The following is a 20,044-nucleotide window of genomic DNA, read 5'->3' on the forward strand; positions in this document are numbered from 1 at the left end:
ACCCCCGATCTCCCAGTCCCAGGGCGGACACTCTAACCACAAGGCCACTGCTTGTAGATCAGCTATTATCACATTGTTTGCCTCTTTCTTAGGAAATATTTGACAATTTGCTGTTTTACTGTTGAGTGAGAAAACAACATTGCACATTATGGGAGGGAACCCCTTTTTGTAACCATACCTTTCAAGACCCATTTTGGTACAATAAAGTATATAGCAACGTAAATGTTTTGTAATTTTGTTCAGAAAAAAAATGTGTGTGTGTGTGTGTGTGTGCGCGCGCGCGCGCACGTGCGTGCATGTGTGTACACTCACAGTGAAGGCTTGGTTAGCGTGTGAAACCCTCCCATCACCTGGAAGTTGCCCACTGCGTTGCAATACCTTGGAAAGAGAGATGGAAGAATTCTGATGATAGATCAAAAACATACCACGGTAGACTGTCAATTTGAGTAACATCATCGTGTATTCTACATGACGTCATGAGGAATGACAGTATGACACAGTCACAAACGTGTCCGTTGAGTTGTCAAATACAACTAAATTGTTTTAATAAAGGTGCTTCTAGGATCAGTTCGGGGGTTGATTTTGACAGCAATTTTGTATTTTGTTTTAGTCGTAGCGCAACACCCGAGCACAACCAAACATATAATGACTTAGTTCTACTGGATCTCTCCTCCACTACTCACTCCCTAACATTTTAGCCTAGTTGCCAATATATTTAGTTTTAGTCATCATCAGTCATCAGTTTTTATTACACTTTTTCATCTGTGAAAAGAAGGTGCACGTGATCATTCCCCATCCTCTCTGCAACACCTACTCGTGGTAGGCATCCATGAAGATGGAGGCGTGGTCCAACATGAGCAGGCCCTTGACGTCGCGGCCGCGCCGGAGGTTGGCGGTGAGGCTGGCAGAGTGCTGGCCCGTCAGGTGGCACAGGAGGCCCAGTCTGGACGCCAGGGTCTGGAGGAGGCCGAGCAGCGTGGGACCCAGGGCCGTGCTCAGGTTCTCTGCAGAGAAAACGCCTAAGGACACTCAAAACACTGCTTTAGATTGGAGTCGTTCACCCAAAAGATGACTCATTTTCGACTACATCAATTACAGTTATTACCAAACCCATGAAGCATGGATTTATTTTCTTCGTTTTTGTCACATTCCTAAGCCAATCATTTGATGGTAGAGTCGACTATTGACTGATGACCCGGTCACGAATTATAAATGGTATAGCGCCTTTCTCTCAAGCGCTTTAGATTACAATTTACTTCACATTCACACATTCATACACCAATGGCGGAGGAAACCATGCAAGGCACCAACCTGCGCATCGGGGCAGGTTGGTGCGAGCAATTAGAAAGCATAGGTGGACCCCAGGCTAGGCGTTCAGTGTCTTGCTCAAGGACACTGAATCGAACCCGGAAAACCTTCGATTTCAAGATGGCCACTCTACCTCCTGAGCCACTGCCGGCCCAATGTTTGGCTCCGGAATGCGACAAATCAAAAAACTGGCCACATTCAGCGCTCAAAAGTCTCTGCCTCCGTCACTGTGTGCCGCTCACCAAGGTCCAGCAGGGGGCGTAGTATGTGCATCTTGATGCTGCAGAGCTTGCAGTAGAACTTCCTCTCCGCCGAGGCCAGCTCGTGGAGGCTGGCGATGAAGCCCATGACGTTACGGTCCGACAGCACCACGCACCGCTGCCCGCCTGCGAACACGGCACTTACATAGCCCAGCTGCGCACGCACGCGCAAGCACACACACACACCAATGAAAAAATGTACAGCATTAGAATGAATGCCTTAATACTCCCTCCTACACCGTCTCCCTCTCAGCTTTACTACCGTTTGTCCCTGCCTCCTACACCATCTCCCTCTCTATAGTCCTGTCCCTCCTTCACGTTTCCATCTCAACTTCCTCCTGTCCGTCTCTGCTACACCTTCTCCCTCTCAGCTTTCCTTTGATCGATTGATTACTTTATTAACAAGTTTGCATGAACAGGCACAGGGAAGTACAGTACAACACACGGTCTGCTAAAAGGATGAAACCAAGAAAGCCTTTCGGCTTGTTTCCATTGGTGTCCTCGTGTACTCAATTCATCGAAAACATTAACGATAGACACAAATATACAGCAATATGCAAAAACATGATATAAACGAGTAGGGAACAAAGGAAAAATAAATAAATATGTACAGTAACCAACTTGGGACAAACCAACGCCTACCGTCTGTCTTACAACTGTCTCCGCTAGACCTATCACTTCCCTACTGTCTTATAGCGATACTAGTTACCGATACTGATTCCGATAACTTGCAGCAACTCTTCCTTACGTTCATACAGAAGGGCAGAAGGACCGGCTGCTGAGTGTAGCTTCCGGCCTGCTCCTCCTCCTCCTCCTCGTCTCTCTCCTGAGGGTCCGGGGGCTGCTCCCTGGCCTCGCCCTCCTTCACCTGCTGCCCACTGTAGTAGAGGATGGGTTGCATGCAGTCTCCGTCGGCCAGGAGCAGGGTGTGCTTGTCCCCTGCCGCGACGTCCCACACCCTGATACCTTCCGACAGCTGAGGATGGACGGAGAGCGGAAGCAGATCCAGATTAGTGGACGGACAGAGAGAGTTATTGGGACTTTATTCACTTTGGGGGGCAGTGGGGGCCTGGTGGCCAGATTGATGACGGAGATAATTGTCTTTCCTAAAAGAGAACAGCGTGTTGGAATAGAATAGAACTATCAACAAAAAAAAAATCCTATATAATATCACTGAACAGTATTCTGCCCTACAAAGCCAACGTGCAGCAACCACAGAGAAGATTTTACTGATTTGAAAGTATTTCATCTGGTCAGCAAAATGAGATACATGCAGTTAAAGTGATATTAAACTACCGTAGTTATATATCTGCTCTTGAGGTAATTGTTTATCCCCCAAAATCACCTAGGCTAATTTGGTAGTGCTGTCGCCTCACAGGTAGAAGGTCCAGGGTTCGATTCCCACTGGGGACGCTGTGGGCATGTTCTCTCCTCCGCGTCATCAGTACCCAGACCCGAGGCGGGGTTGGCGAAAGGGCCACTAGGGTAGGTACCCTCACAAAAAACATGCAGTAATCCTGGTCTCTAAACTACCTCCCCCTGGCCAGCCGGGGCGCCTGATGGAGGGGAAAGGAACTGGGTCGGAATGACGTGTTCCTTCTACGTGCTACGTCCGGCCAGGGAAACTCTCCCCTGTCAGGTGAAAAGAAGCAGCTTGGACTACTCATGCATAGAAGGAAGCATGAGGTCAGTCCGCTGCGGGTTGCAAAAATCGTGGGATAAAAAGTATTAAAAAAAATAAAAAAAACACAAATTAGTCGTTGTGTCCAAAAACATAGTTACTGCACTTTGGCTCTCTATAGGGCAGTGTGGGTGGGAGAAATTGTGGGTTCTCTTTTTTCCCCCTTCGGTTGTTTCATTTTCAAGGACCCCCATAACTCTGAGAGTGCACAGATATCCATTTGGTTTCATTTGTTCACTCTCAGAGTTACAAGGAAGGAACCCCTACTTTGAGAACCACTGGACTTGAATTGTTTCCGCACAACGGTGACGAATAATAACGTTAAAATGAGAAAGGGACATCGAGGTTTCTGACCTTAGCAAGGCGGGGAATGGTGCTGGGAGACTCCATGTGTCCCAGCTGTCCTGAGCTGTTACTGCCCCACGAGAACACCTGCAGGGCGCACACACACACACACACACACACACACACACACAGAGCCCAAAATTCATCAGTTAGAATCCCTGTCACTGGAAGTTGCTCCAGATGAAGCCGCAAGCAAAACATTAACAAGAGTTAACTAAACTTGAGGGCTGTACGTGAGTTGAGGGCGAACTAACCTGAGACAGTGCAGTCAGAGCCAGGGAGTGGTGAGCCCCTGCAGACACACGCACCACCTCCTTGTTACCGAGACTCTTGATGCACAGCGGCTGGAGCCTAAAACACAGGACATACTAATGTCATTCCTGATACACCTCTCTGTTGTTGACTTATTATGTTCAATGAACTACAATCAATCCTGGTGCACCTCTGTTGTTGACATATATGCGAAAGGACATAACTACTAGCGCAGTGGTTCTCAAACCTTTTCCCTGTTTGTGCCAGGGACCCCCACAGAAGACTGAGAAGAGAAGGGTTACGTGAATATTTTTCATGTAAATATTTTCAAAAATATCAGATATGCAAGCTCGCCACGTGGCACGAAGTGACGCGCTGCATGGGAGTTTGTAGATGTGCTGTTTTTGAATCACCAACGTATAAAAGTCACACTAAGAAGAATGCTGTTTCCCTGAGAGTGTAAACATTTTGTCTGTTTAGAGACTCTCAAGAGATGAACAGAGTAGAATGAATAACAGAGAGACACAACGCAGCTCAGGCGGTTTAGTTTAGATCGATTTAGTCCAAAATTGAGTTGCATCTAATTCAGTTTAGTTTGCCTTTAAAAAAGGAACACACGTCTCGGTTACGGTTACAGCCCAAAAAACTGCCGCACAGAACCACAGGGCTTCTTCTCACTACAGACTACCATGATAATTATATGATATTAAACCAAAAGAACAGTTCCAGTCAAGCACTTTTTTGTGATTATCTACATTAGACGCACTGCTTTGAAGGAAACGTTCTACTTAGCGAAAGCTTGAAGCATGACATATCATGGCTACATCGCTGCTCTTTCAACAGCATATCAATGTAATTTCATTTTAATGCAACGTCAGCGTGCCTTGATGCCTTCTTCCTCATTGCTCTCATTGGGTGACCTCAGAAAAGTTCACTGTTCAGTGACAACATCAACTAGAAAGGTCGCAATTTTTCAAAATTGCAAAGTGTGGTTGCCACAGTCGCTTACATAGCCCCCTCCACTAATATTGCCAGCCAATTACAATGTCCCGTCACCCCTGTGATCATGCATAACTACTTCGGAGGATATTTATCTTCCAAAAATCATGTTTTTGCGACAAAAGGTAAAACGGTAAAGGGCCCCAGCACGAAAAGCTACTATACGGCCTGTTTTGAAACCGAATATACAAAAGATATTTTTACACTACTTTTCTTTCACTTAAAGGAGGAAACTGATGACAAAAAGATACAAAAAGAGAGAACTATTTCAACTTCATGTTGACATATCCGTGGTGCAGTAGATCATATCATGGAGATGTGGTCCGGTCCCATTTAGACCTGAAGACATTTCTGCAAATGTCAGTTTTCTGAAAACCCTATGTCAGTCATTCTTAAAGTTTTTCATGTCAAGGACCCCAAAGATATATGTAATTGGCCGCCGACCCCCATCTGAAAATATGTTGTTCCAGGGACCCCCCATGAAGCAAAGATTGAGTTAAAAACGATCGCTCTGACAGAATATATATTCAAAGATTTGCAGATTTGCAGACCTACAAGCTCGTAGCGTGGCACTCTGTGCCTCGTTATGAGCTTGTAGATCTGCTACTTTTCAATAGCTAAAGTATAACATACTTCTTAAAACACCAATATACTGTACAGTACTATGCTGCGTGAATAAACATACAATTTGATAGCATACAGTAGAATAGATCACCCAGGTTTTATGGTTTTTCAATCCTCACACGTGTGCGGTAATATCGTATATCGTATCGATATTGCAATATTTGGCATAAAAACAGAGATTTGTAATACGGAAGTTTACGGAATGTATTGTAGTCGATAGGGCTCGCGTGAGTACATGAACACGTGACCGGGCTGTTTTCTGCGCCCTCAATGTCGCAACTCTGTCTATACTCTATGGCTCTGTTGTAATCCAAACGTACTGTACACGTGTGTGGGTAAAGGGATAGGGTGGCCTGGCTGGGTGTATGACTTGACTACCGCGGCCTGAATGATTCAGCCCTGCAGCGAGATATGATCTGGACAACAGATGTCAATATGAAGTTGAGGATAACATTGACCACTTCTGTGTCTTAGTCATACTTCTCTCTCCTTTCTTTTGTAATCTTTTTTGTCATCAGACGGACAGCTTGGTCATATACTTCTCTCTTTGTTGACGTTTTGTTAACTCATCCTCCTGCCGTTAACCCAGTGGTGGAAAGTAAATAAGTACATTTACTCAAATACTGTACTTAAGTACAATTTTGAGTTATTTGTACTTTACTTGACTCCAATTTCCAATACATTTACAAAATCTGTAGGAGGAGAAGCCGGAGGAAAAGTGTGTTTTCAATAAATTTTCATAATTATTATGAACCTCCCTCCCAAGTCTTGTAAATATGGCGCTTACAGTCTCCACTCTCCAATGGAAAAAAAATACTTACATTTAGTCTTCGATTTCCCCATTATAAATCTATGGAGAACTAATTAATTAATCAATTAAACTATACAACGGATCTCTTAGCAAAATACAAGCACACGATTCCCGATGAAGCCGGTCAATTTGACATATGGCTTGAGTGTGTGCGGCAGAAACTGGGGGAGGAGTAGTGCGGCAAAGTATCGCTCATTTACAATAACAATAGTCTGGTTGCCCTGTTAGGGCAACCACACTAAAAAGCAAAGTCAGAATCTTAAAGCCAATGCACAGAATAAGTTCCCAGTGTTGTTTTTTTGCGGGGCGCTAGACCCTCCTATGCCTAGCTTTGTGTGTGTGTGTGTGTGTGTGTGTGTGTGTGTGTGTGTGTTTTTTGTGGCTTTTTATGCCTTTATTGATAGGTTGAAAGTAGTCTGACAGGAAATGGGGAGAGATATGGGGGGAAGACACGCGGCAAAGGCCGTCAGGTTCGGGAGTTGAACCCGCGGCACGCCGTCAGGCTGGCTCAGCAGCCTAGACGGTTGAGCTAACCGTCTGGGCCTAGCTTTGTGGGTTTGAGTGTACCAAATTTGTGATGATTTAATGGCTGAGCACGGAATGTAATGTATGATGATATATGATGATACGAGCGCCCCTCACTTCACACGAGTGTGATTTCTTATTTTATTTTTGCCCAATAATAAAGAGCAGAAAGGTTTGGGGGGGTACGATAAAAATCACACCCGTGTGAAGTGAAGGGTGCTCTCATCATCATTGGCTGCCATTTCACGTTGGAGGGAAGATGCACGTGTGTGTGTGTGTGTGTGTGTGTGTGTGTTTGTGTGTGTGTGACAGTGTGTGCGCACATGCCCTACCTGGGCAGGTTGTCTCCATGCCCCAGCTGGCCGTCCTCGCCCTGACCCCAGCTCCACACCTCGGTCTGCAGGGAGGGCAGCACCTCCTGCCCCTGGGGCAGCCCCTCCGCTGCCCCCAGTGGGGTGAGGGCCACTGCACGCACCCTGGGACGGATGGCCTTCCGCAGGAGACGCGGTGACACTGTGGAGGGGGGAGAGCAGGCACGCTCAGAGAGGGGCTCGCTTGTTTAATACGGATACATATTTTTTATTTATATACATTTATTCAACAGGGACAATACAAAAAAACAAACAACAATGTGTAAAGTTAGAAAAATCACACCCGTGTGAAGTGAGGGCCGCTCTTATCATCGTACATCATCCTGTATCATCTCATACTGGCCAATCGGAATGCCTGTCGCCACCAATTTAACCTAATTTCTCCTTTCTTTGTCGATGGCAAATATGAGACGCGTGGGGACAAGATGACATACATTTTCCCTTCAATGTCAATGGCATTTAATGTTTGTGTTGCGGACATTTTGTGGGGACAAAAGCTGTGTATACGTAGGAGGGGTAAAAGACTGGACTCAAGACTCAAGACTCAAGACCAAGTCCAGCTTGCACACTAGTAGGCCATTTATGGCCTACTAGTGTGCAACAAGCAAGTAGGCACTCGACAGAGTGCAGTTCTAGTTATGTCTGTGTCTATTTTATGCACATATATTTTCTTTTTTCAGGCTTGCCCAAATATGGAGTCCATGCAGATGTCTACAAGGCTTCATGGGGTGTGAATTTGATAGAAAGTCAATTGATAGAAGTCACTCCTTTTTATGTACAGCTTTGTGTGTGTTAATGTGATGATTTTATTGGCAGTATGAGCACGGAATGTGCTCAGCTGATTGGCTGAGCACAAAATGTGATGTATGATGATGTATGGCCCCTCACTTCACACAAGTGTGATTTTTGAGTGGTGCAACCTCTCCAAGGAACAGCAATGTATATGTCCCTATGTCCTAACCAGTTTTCAACTGATTTTGACCCAGGGACCACCATCCTGACTAAGAGCAACCTGGGGACCACCACTATTGTGCCTGGCGGGTCCATCATAGACCCACCCCACACAATAGTGGTGGGGGGTTCATGCACCACAGGGAGCTGGAGAAAATAGCTATAATATCAATATAATATCTAATAAAATACAGTGATTATGGTAAGCTCACATTTCATATCGCACACACCATACAGTAAAAACTCCTGTACAGTTATTAAAAGTAAAAAAAAAAGAGATTCTAACAATACAAAAATGAAACAATAAAAAGGTAAGCTCCTGTAGCCTGACCATACTGTGTCTTCAGTCCAGTGTGGTATACAAAAAACGGTCTAAAAATGGCATGTCACCATTCATTTACTTAAAAAGAAATCACACTTGTGTGAAGTGAAAGGCGCCCACGGAATTTATATGGCCCACATGACGTCTCACGCCGTCGATGCTTGTTTAACTGCTGAACCCTGAAGCAACATAAAAAGTCCATAGATCTGGCTGCCATTTCATTTACGTCATAAGTGCTCTAAACAAACAATAAAAAGTCCATAGCCTTGGCTGCAATTTGACGTAATCTTCTGAAGCCATGCATATGAAGGGCTAGCGGCTAGCTGCAAAAAGTTAAATATTCTGCTGTACAAAGACAATATGGGGGGGGAAAAAAAGATGATTATTGATTATTCTGCAGTACAGAGTTCAGTAATCGCTTCAAATTCAGAAATAGCTTTTTCTGGTAGACTGGATGGTATGGCTTCGTTCAACTCGCAGATGGGGGGTCTTGACAAGGATCTACATTCCTCCCCTCAGCCGCAGCACTAGGTGGAGAGTGGACTCCTTCTGGATGTTGTAGTCGGAGAGAGTGCGGCCATCTTCCAATTGTTTACCAGCGAAGATCAACCTCTGCTGGTCGGGGGGAATGCCTTCTTTGTCCTGAATCTTGGCCTTGACATTGTCGATGGTATCACTCGGTTCAACTTCCAGAGTGATGGTCTTGCCGGTTAGGGTCTTGACAAAGATCTGCATGATCTGCACAATTTGAATTGCTACCGTGAAGTGCTAGAAAGTATCTCAGTTGTATTCCTCTGAAATTAATCTCACAGCCGCCAAAGTATTACTATGAATGATTGAGTGAAGCGGCCAATTTGCCTAATATAGGCTACCAACTTGATGAGGTCATTGCTTACATCATCAGCCTTGCCCAAATATGGAATTACAGTTACAGCCCATATAAAATTTAAGTCATATTTCAGAAAATATAAAACACTGGATTCACACCATCTACCCACAAGAAGGCAACGTAATATATGGAATGAAAACACAATCAAACATGGTGGTACCTCCTCTCCTCTGCTTACGGGCAGTTTGCACAAGAGATGTTCGGGTGCATGTGTTTGGTCCGACGTACTAACAGTCCTACAGTCATGAGTCTGACACCCTACCCAAAACACGACCCTAAACCTAACCTCACAGGAAGCCAATGGTTAGTTTTAACCTGCCGCGCATGTCGGGAGCCACGGGAACGTGTTGTCCAACGAATGCCTGTCAAACTGTTAGCATGTCTAACAAACGTATGCACCCCACTTGGTTCAATGGTTTGCAAGATTATCCCTCGACAAACAGACAAACGTTACCGTGACATTGGCACTGTGATGTCAGTCATATATCGTTTAACCACTGGAACCCAAACGCCAGTCTGTTCGCCCGCACATTAGGGCCAACATAGCCGATCTACAAGCTCACAACATAATAGTAAGTATATAGGGTTATAAGTGGTATTATGTTGAGCCACGTTCGTACCAAAGCAAATTGTTGGAACCACATGGCGTAGAGTTTTATTGATTCTGTGTCTATCGATCTCTCTTGGCCTCAGTCTCTCCGTCCCACAACTGTTGCTAAAGCATTCTATGCAGTGATCCGCCAAGCAATCAATCCAAAATCCAAATGTGTGTTATATTTAGAGTTTCTCTCTCATCATTTTTGGCATCACACTCTCTCTCATGCCTCTGTTCCCTACGCAAAGGGCAGTTTAACAACGTTACAAGGACACATATTGGCCTGCATTCCTTCTAAGGCTCAGTACTTCTAATCAGACTAGGACAAAGGCCACCATTGAGTCAAGAGCTGCTAGGCCGGGTACCGCAGTGCCCTGCGAATGCTTGGAGCGCGCATGCAACGGCCCACAGAGACTTGGAGAGTTTGGAACACAACACGGACGTGTGCACTTACTGTACAATGTGGCAATGCTGACAGGCTTTGATGTGAGTGCGGTATATAAGCTGGAATGGCGAAGCTGGAGGTTGATGATACCAGGGCTGCACAATGATTCACAAACGTATACCGATATACTGTACATGACTACATGTCCATTTTTTCAAGGGTATGGAGGGTCATCCTGCACATTTCAAAAGATAAGACTCCTGTCCTGAGTCCTGATCAGGGTTTTCTGACTCTCTGCAGGATGCCTTGTCCCACATTAGCATCCTCATGTAAACAAGATTCCTTCTTCCTAGAAGATTCCTAGATGTAGTAGTCCGATTAACCACTTAAGCCATACAATAATTATATTCTAACCTGCAAGCTCACAATGCATGATTCATGCGACATGCTGCGAGCTTATATATTATATAATCACATCATTATTAGGGATAGTGGTTAATATTTGCATAGTGGATAGAAGAAAAGTCATGTCACGCACGTATGTACACACACACACCCACCCACCCACACACACACACACACACACCCACACACACACACACACAGACCCATCCACAGACAGCCACGTGCTGGCGGAACGCAGGCGTACTTACACAGCAGTGTGGTATAGGAGGAGGATAAGAGTTGAACAGCGTATCTACCCTGAGAGAGGAGTCCTGGCAGAGAGAGCCGGCGCCTCAGGCCCTCGGCCTCCTCCTCGCGGATGTCCCCTGTGCTGGAGCTCTTCTTGGCCTGCATGGAGTCCTCCAGAAGCACTCGCTCCTCTCCCGGCCCGGGGACAGCCCCCGAAAGAGCCCCTGGAGAGAGCCTGAACCAGGGGGGGCAGTCAGACAGATATTTTGTGAAGCCAGTGCCACTAAGGAAATCGGGATTTCCTGAAAATTCATATAATGGCCTGTTGTGGCGCTGTCATTGGGCTCAAAAAAACCCCATAGCTCCATAGAGATACATGTATTTGAGCCCAACTTCACCTAGACTGTATTACCTTAATAAACATGGTCATGAATACTTTCTGCTTCCAGTCACTAGTTAAAAGTCTCATTTCTAATGTCATAATATTCTTTTTGGAAAATTATGGTCCCATTTATTAAAAAAAAATACCATAAAGTCGGGTATGTTCTGAGGGGCGTGGCTACCGTTACAGTCTATGAACGGGATCCCCCACCCACTCGATTCAAAATAAAAACCAACGAAGAAGAAGGGGGGAAGTCCCGCCTCGTTGTCTGGGCCAGCCAATGGCTCAGCTGGGCCCAAACGGATCTAGAAAGATGGCGATTTACAATTCAAGGACTGACAGGCTTCATTTTACGTTCATGTTAGACCCGGGGAACGCTTTTTCCATATTTTTTTTACAGTCTATGGTCTGAACACACACATACACGCTCTCATTGAGACCTGGAAACGCATCTGTGTCACTTTTTAGCGTTTAACCACATTAACCATTATTTTATAATTTAGCTATTGGAAAATAGCAGATATACAAGCTCATGGCGCAGCACCCAATGCCACACTACGATCTTGTAGATCTGCTATTTTTGAAAAATCGTGAAAATGTGTGTAAATCGTTGAATATATACCGGTATATTCTTTCACACCAAACGTTTTAACTCAAATATTTGCTTATGGGGGTCCGCTGGCAAATACATATCATTGTGTGGGTCCTTGACATGTAATAGTTTGAGAACCACTGACATAGGTTTAGAAGACAATTTGTGGAATCTGGTTTCAGGTCTCAATGGGTTCTATCGAATAAGGGTCCACTTGGTTACCAACTCTCCGTCATGTCGGATAAGCGTGCATGGGTGAGGTATGAATCAGTACAGAGAATAATTCCTTACCCGTCTGCCCATCCCGGCATCCCTAACCCTCCCCCGGGCACTGCCCCCGTGGAAGGCAGGTAGAAATTCATCATCTTTTTCAGGGACAGGGCCTCGTAGGTCGAGGCTACCCGCTCGCCCACGGCCGAGGCACACGACGTCACCAGGCTGTTGAGGGCAGAGGTGGTGGTGGCCTGCAAATCCAGTCAAAACAAGCAGCGTTCATTCCGTCAACTGAAAAACTGTGACGAAAAAGGTTCGTCGACTGCCTTTTTTCACTGATGAAAACGGAAAAAAAACTAAGCTATGATGATTGACTACGTGTCCCCTAGGGTAGGTACCCTCAAAAAAAAAACATGCAGTAATCCTGGTCTCTAAAACTACCTCCCCCAGGCCAGCGCCTGATGGAGGGGAAATTAACTGGTCAGAATAACGTGTTCCTTCCACGCACTACCTCCGGCCGGGGAAACTCTCCCCTGTCAGGTGAAAAGAAGCAGCTTGGACTACTCATGCATAGAAGGAAGCATGAGGTCAGTCCGCTGCCCCCCCCAGGTTGGCAGAGGAAGTGTAGCGCCCAGGATTACATTTGATAATTGACACTGGGTGAAAAAAACGTGCTGCAAAAACAAACAAATAAAAAATAGACTAAAATGTTAGGGAGGGGCTAGTGGAGAAGAGATCCAAGCTCTGCAATGTGTTGTGAGCTTGTTGTCAGCATGCAACCAATAAAGTCCACGCCATCAATGCCTGCCAAAATAACGTTTTACAGACAAAATCAACTGTAGATTTAGACCACAAAAATCGTATAATATTTAAGTTGATTAAAACTATTCAGATGACTAAAATATGACTAAAACTAAATGAAATTTTATTCAAAATTTGCTGTCAAAATGTACACTGGTCAAAAGTCAACTCGACCCGACAATGCTGATGAAAATCATTCTTTGGCAAATGAAAACAGAATCCAGCTAATTTGAGCTACAACAGATACCAATGTGAAAGCGACAAAACACATGTAGCGAGAAAATGAATTATGCAAGATGGTCAAGCTTCCAGATGACTAACCTGTAGAGAGTGCGACTTTGCAGTCTGCTCCATGAGAGTGTGGTCTGACAACTTCCGCAGATAGTCGTTGACAGCCTGCTCGTCTGGATAGGGCGAGTTCTTGCCCGGGGAACTAGCAGCAGCACCGTCCGCGGACTGAGTGCAGTCTACCTGGGCGGGATGTTCAGGCAGCTCTCCGTTGGCCATCGCCGACTCCCCTTTCTCTGGGCCCTGGGGGCGGGAGGGGTCGCAAGCCAGGGTAGAGGAGGAAGCGCTGGGAGCCGCAGTTATTGACGACGTGGAGGTGTGGGAGGAGAGGATGGGCTCTGACGGCGAGCTTCTGAGTCCCTGGGCGGAGGCGGCGGGCGCCTGCAGCTTCCCATCTCCGCTGGCTATCTCCACGCCGAGGGGACAGTAGTGATTGTCGGAGATGATGACGTGGTCCTCTTTGTCCGTCATGGTGTACAGCAGCTGGTGACACTGTCCGCACTTGTCCTGTGGGGGTCGGCGGGGCTCGCCGGCGCCGGCGCAGCGCACGAGCGCCAGGCTGTGAGAGGCGCCGCACGACACCTGCAGGACGTACCTGCCCGCCAGGTGCTCCACCTTCTGCGGCCTCCCGGCGGGGAAGGACGAGGCGGCGACCAGGCCCAGCTGGCACCCGCTGCCCCAGGCCCACACCTCGTGCTGGGCGGAGAGCGCCAGGGTGTGCCGGCCCCCACAGGCCAGCTCCAGGACGGGGACGGTGTTCGGCGATGGGAAGCAAGCCGTGTCCGAGTCCAGCAGGGCGACGGGGGTGGGGTTGGGGACGGTGCTGAGCGCCGTCAGGCCGCACTGCCCAGACGAGTTGTCCCCCCACATGTGGACGCCCCCGTCCTCCGTCACCACGCCACTGTGGAGGTCCCCGGCCGCTATTGAGACCACGCGCTGCCCGCTGAGCGCGCTCTCCAGAACCGGCGTTGTTGGCTCATGCGCTTGGCTCTGTTTCCAGGGCAACTGGCCGAAGCTGTACACCTGGCCTCCTGTCCGGTAATGAGACAATCATTAGGGATTCAAAAAAATCACACCCGTGTGAAGTGAGTGTGTGTGTGTGTGTGTGGGTGTACTCAGACGCACCCAGCCAGCCAGCTACCCAGCCAGCAAGCCAGCCAGCCACCCACCCAGCTAGGTAAGGGAGTGGTTGCACCACTCGTAAAAAGTATTATGACACTAATTCTTACAGCAAGTAAAAGAATGCCAGTAGTCACACATAAGCATCCTCCAGGTACTTTTATGTATGCACAGTGCCTATATAAATACAAATACAAATACCTGTGCTGGCTTTCTTCTCCTTTCATTTAACTTACGAGCCACGCACGTGGGAAAGTACGCTGTAGTTTAATGTAGCGGTTTATACACTGAATAAGGGCACAATAAAATGACGTGTTAACACATGCAGAAGTCTCCAGTGACAGTATACATGATTACCATAGTCAAAACTTGTACCATTCTATTTGAAAGCTGTTGATATATCACTTAGCTTAATAGCTTTAGTGACAGTTAAACAGTTATTAGTTACATACCGGTAGTTACCATTTAAACTGGCCCCCGTAAAATCTGAATCGCCACCCACCCCCTTTTTCCTCTCACTGTATACGTTTCTTTTCCCTTTTTACCTCCTTTATGATGAATTCCTGTTCTGTTCTTTTTACCTCCTTTATGATGAATTCCTGTTCTGTTCTTTGACTGTATAGAAGTGTCTATTTGTACGTCTCTAAAATAAATGTTTTGATGAATTAAACACGGTGGACCCTCTTGTAAACAAGTGTAATGCTTAATTGGGTCGTCCACTCACAGTTAACAGTCTTTGTATTGAGTTTGTGCTTGAAATGTACTGTAATTCTGCAAACTGTTAATACATTTTTCAATCAATCAATCAAAACCAATCAAAATGTTATTCAAGCAAAGCATATAGGCACTGCATCTCCATATAAAACTTGTGTCACCACATTTGAACTCTGCAATGAGTGACGCATGTTAAACATGACAAGTCTTACCTTCCACCAACAGGACCCCATGCCGAGTGCCCAGGGCTGCCTGGAGGACAGGCCGTGACAGAAGCAGTCTCTCTGGGGTGAGGCTGTAGGAGTAACCCCTCCAGGAGTAGAGTAGGCCTCGCTCCCCGGAGCTGTCCTCCTCAGAGCTGGGAAGAAGAAGAGGCACTTAGTGACTGAGTCATTGTGACAGAGAGATAGACGCACGCACACTCGCACACGAGTCCGAAGGTTCAGCAACACAAAGTTGTAATACCATGGGGAACAGATGTCACTGCAAAATTAGCTTTAAGTGGAAGTGGTATGTGACACGAAACTAACTCTATCCGCAAGTCAAAATGCCGGGTGAAAAGTTACAAACGCTGACTATTTATTTATCAGTGCACCTCCATTGATGAACTCACATGCATTTGGCATGTATCATCATAGCTTAAAAAGAACAATGTGGGAATGAGAGAATTGTAATTATCCATGTATGTTCCAACTAAGGCAAATGAAGAAAAACCCTGAAGCATTGCAAGAAAACAAGTGTTGAGCAACAGTCTATCTGAGGGCTATGTCACATGGTGATCACATCACATCTACGTATTTAGCACAGTAGAAGAAACATATTTATAATCAGTGGTGGAAAGTACTGGAACTAAGTTGGAACTACTTAATTACAATTTTGGTATTTCTTGGAGGAATTTCTACTTTCTTGGGTGAATTTCCAATACTTTTACTTTTACTTTTACTCCACTACATTTATTACATAAATGTAATTTATTTTATTATTATTATTACAAAACATACATTAACCACTTACATTAGCCATATACATTTCAGCCATTTGAAAATAGCCAAGCTACAAGTTCACAATGCATTGTGAGCTGGTAGCTTGGCTATTTTCTAAAGATTTTATACATTTGAAAACTTGTGAAATGGGAGTGTGAGTACTTTCACTTTTGGAAATGTAAGTACATTTTGATTCCACCACTGTTTATAAGCCTCTTTAAATGAAGGAGGAGGGGGTCCACATACCTCTTTCTCTGGCTTTCCATCACTGGGGTCTATTCGTCAACATCTCAACATCGATGATGACACTTGCCTCGTCGCCTGCCTCCCGAATATATTCCTAAATGTCAACCTATATAACGATCAAAGAGAAGAAGACATTAATCTATTGACTTTGCAGAGTGACTCACTGCCAACATCTGGTCCGTCTGTAGTGTCTAGTCACGTGTCTACAAGGCATTTAATAGGCAAACAGGTTTTAAGCTTATGTTGACAGACACACTTCTTGTTTACTTAGCATAGTGCCCCCGGTGGGGTTGTAACTGCAAAGCAATCAAAAACAAAAATGGGATGTCAAGAATGTCAAGAAACTCATGTCTCTTGGTCATACGCAAGCCAGCCACCAGTACAGTGTACAAACTGGCTGACTGATTATTTTTGTTTAGGGGTATGTTATGTCTCATGTGCTGGGACTTTTATATAATAATAATAATAATAATAATAATAATATATAATACCATAATAAATCATAATTCAAAGAAAAGGTCTGATTTATATGTGTACTTGTTAGGCTATACTAACCAGAATATGGCCCCTAAGGTAGTGTAATGGCAAGATTAACCACAAGAAATAGTAGCCCTAGAATGGCTCTTGTTGTTACATACAGTATGTACAGTATTTCACATACTGTATGTGTATGTAACAACAAGAGCCATTCTAGGGCTAAAGAAATAGCAGCAATTTCACTAGAAAATACACCTCGTCCTTACTCTGATTTAGGGACATCTCAAGGGGGGCATGTTTGCACTGCTATGCCCTAGCCCCCTATATCTCTGTGTAAAGTAAACAACACAACACCTAAATATATTAATCATCACAGGACGGTGACCATGCAGGTTGTGTCCAGATGAGTAAAGCTGGGACCGAGGGTACCATCCATCCATCCACCCACCCACGTATCCACCCTCTCTCTTACATTACCAGCTCCTTAGATTACCAGGCAGACACACAGTTGTGTGTGTACTATTTACAGGCTCTGCTTTGAGCTAACGTTAGCTATGGCTAATAATCGTTTTAGTCACGCCACAGGTGTTGGATCCACAGACGAGATAAAGAAGCTACAGACAATCTTGTTCTCTGTTTCCACTCACCGCTCCTCTGCTCGCAGATTGATTCCCGTCAACAAGATGTGTGTGTACAGTGCATGTGTGTGTGTGCTACAGTAGTGTGTACTTGGTTAGATGTTTAGTCATCTACTGTCTGAGGGCTCAGGGCTGCTGCTGTGTTGTGACAGAGCATAGGGTATATTCTTTGTCCCTGCACAAGACATCCTCCTGTTCAAGTTTGGATACAGAAAATAGCTCACAACGCGGTTCTTTGCGCCCCGTTGTGAGCTTGTAGATCGTCTATTTTATTGTGTATGTATTATTATTATTCATGTATGGCATTAATAATTATATTTAAAAAAAAATGTAATATTTTGAATTAGAAGGCAAAAACGTACCTTATGCGCGGAACAACGGAAAACGAGAGGACTCAAAATGGGAAAGTCGAAGCTGGGTGTCATGTCATATGGCCAGTTACTTTATTTGCATGAGTTTGACTTTGCATACATTAAAAAACGGGTCAAAACATGTCCCAATATCCAGAACCAGAACAGTCTTTGACGAACCCGCTCCATATCTTACAGCTGGTTGATATGTGACACACAACAACGAAATAACGTCGAGTTATTAGTCAAATAGCCTGTTACAGCGCGAGCGTTATTAATTGGCGGCAAGGACCAGGTGTGACGTTATTTTGATTTGTATATGGGTAAGCATTTCTAAGCAACAATGATATGTTTCTTCTTTGTCATGGGTTTCTAGCCTGCATTATTTACCTTCACCACTTTATTATTTGAGTTTAGTCCGTATATAAGAGTTTAATTTCTTAATTTGATATGGTTAAAGGAGTAAAAACAACCAAATGAAAAGTATTCCGGCATAGCAACGTATCCATGCAGTGAAGTCTATGATGAACATTTTGTTAACCAAGGTTATTGGGGCCACCTGCTGTTCAAGACCATAATTGTGCTTAATAGGCCTACTTTGCAGTAAGTTGCTTTGAATAAGTTTATTTTATTTAGGTCTATTTGACAGCAAATGTAATATTTTGAATTGGAAGGCAAAAACGTACCTTATGCGCGGAACAACGGAAAACGAGAGGACTCAAAATGGGAAAGTCGAAGCTGGGTGTCATGTCATATGGCCAGTTACTTTATTTGCATGAGTTTGAATTTGCATACATTAAAAAACGGGTCAAAACATGTCCCAATATCCAGAACCAGAACAGTCTTTGACGAACCCGCTCCATATCTTACAGCTGGTGACCGTACGTGTTGTATGTTGATATTGTTGATATGTGACACACAACAACGAAATAACGTCGAGTTATTAGTCAAATAGCCTGTTACAGCGCGAGCGTTATTAATTGGCGGCAAGGTAGGACCAGGTGTGACGTTATTTTGATTTGTATATGGGTAAGCATTTCTAAGCAATGATGTTTCTTCTTTGTCATGGGTTTCTACTTTCTAGCCTGCATTATTTACCTTCACCACTTTATTATTTGAGTTTAGTCCGTATATAAGAGTTTAATTTCTTAATTTGATATGGTTAAAGGAGTAAAAACAACCAAATGAAAAGTATTCCGGCATAGCAACGTATCCAGTGAAGTCTATGATGAACATTTTGTTAACCAAGGTTATTGGGGCCACCTGCTGTTCAAGACCATAATTGTGCTTGATAGGCCTACTTTGCAGTAAGTTGCTTTGAATATTAAAGTTTATTTTATTTAGGTCTATTTGACAGCAAAAACAACTTAACAAGTAGCCCAGCTGTACCATATCAAGTTATTAAAAATACAAGACCGTTACGTTGCATCATAGGCTACTGTCAACTGTGTAGTTCCTATAAGGCTAATTCATTTGTGAAGTTTGTGATAATGTGAACCTTGTCCCATGGTCCCTTCTATTGACACAATAAGTTATAGGCCTAATCAAGAGAAATACCCCCAAAAAACAACAGCATTCCCCAAATTGTATAGAAACAGTAGGTTGTTACTTTGTTCCTCTTCAAATATTAAGTTCCTCTTCAATTATGAATTTATTTAGAACAAATGTATTTAAACTGCATTTCTTTCCGGCAGGAGATGGAGATGTCAGAATGCTGATGCCATGCAGCTTCAAATCTCAGGATGGATGCAGTACATTTGGCAAGGTAAACACAAAACTTGTCTCACTAGTGCCCCCAGGAGCCCTCAGGAGCTAACACACACACACACACACACACACACACACACACACACACACACACACTGCAGCATTGGAAAACACCCCGGGGCGCTCAGACCTTTTCAAAACATACCAGCACCAGCCTCATGTCGGCTCAGTCTCACCCTATTGGCCGGTGACTATTCTGTCACTGCTCATTGGTCCAGTCACAGGCAACAGAGGGACGGGAAGGATGGGGCGGGGGTTACAGCGATAAGGGAGGGTGGGAGTAATATCATCATGAGAGGAGAGAGTGAAAGAAAAACAGAGAGAGAGAGAGAGGGAGGGAGGGGGAGAGTGATAGAGAGGGGAAGAGAGCAACAGTGAGCCTAATAGAGCAGAAAAGAACAGCTTCAGGCGAAAGGACAAAGAGGAGAAAGACATTGAAAGGAGGAGAGACTCTAGCAAGCATCCCTGCTCTTCTCATGTGCCCTTCAGCTTGTTGATGATGAGACGAGGAGGAGGAGGAGGA

General features: G+C 44.9%; 1 protein-coding gene across 8 annotated transcripts in view; it reads right to left on the minus strand.

The window, feature by feature from the left end:
* Positions 1–17,536, minus strand: part of als2b (alsin Rho guanine nucleotide exchange factor ALS2 b) — a 49,005-nt gene extending 31,469 nt beyond the window's left edge. For 3 of the 8 annotated variants that reach the window (XM_080758255.1, XM_080758253.1, XM_080758252.1), the window contains exons 1-13: positions 17,414–17,536; positions 16,290–16,395; positions 15,273–15,418; positions 13,261–14,258; positions 12,217–12,389; positions 10,972–11,186; positions 7,138–7,318; positions 3,849–3,945; positions 3,604–3,681; positions 2,317–2,544; positions 1,551–1,722; positions 815–1,019; positions 313–378 (exon numbers count right to left, since the gene is read on the minus strand). In XM_080758255.1, coding sequence (XP_080614381.1) covers positions 313–378; positions 815–1,019; positions 1,551–1,722; positions 2,317–2,544; positions 3,604–3,681; positions 3,849–3,945; positions 7,138–7,318; positions 10,972–11,186; positions 12,217–12,389; positions 13,261–14,258; positions 15,273–15,418; positions 16,290–16,309 — 2,579 coding nt within the window. In that variant the 5' untranslated portion in view covers positions 16,310–16,395; positions 17,414–17,536. The remainder of the gene's footprint in view (positions 1–312; positions 379–814; positions 1,020–1,550; positions 1,723–2,316; positions 2,545–3,603; positions 3,682–3,848; positions 3,946–7,137; positions 7,319–10,971; positions 11,187–12,216; positions 12,390–13,260; positions 14,259–15,272; positions 15,419–16,289; positions 16,396–17,413) is intronic. The other 5 variants (XM_080758259.1, XM_080758257.1, XM_080758258.1 and 2 more) reach the window with 3 other exon arrangements.
* Positions 17,537–20,044: the final 2,508 nt, after the last annotated feature.

The sequence above is a fragment of the Protomyctophum bolini genome (genome assembly GCF_963924005.1).
Source record: "Protomyctophum bolini genome assembly, chromosome: 24".
NCBI classification, from domain to species: Eukaryota; Metazoa; Chordata; class Actinopteri; order Myctophiformes; family Myctophidae; genus Protomyctophum; species Protomyctophum bolini.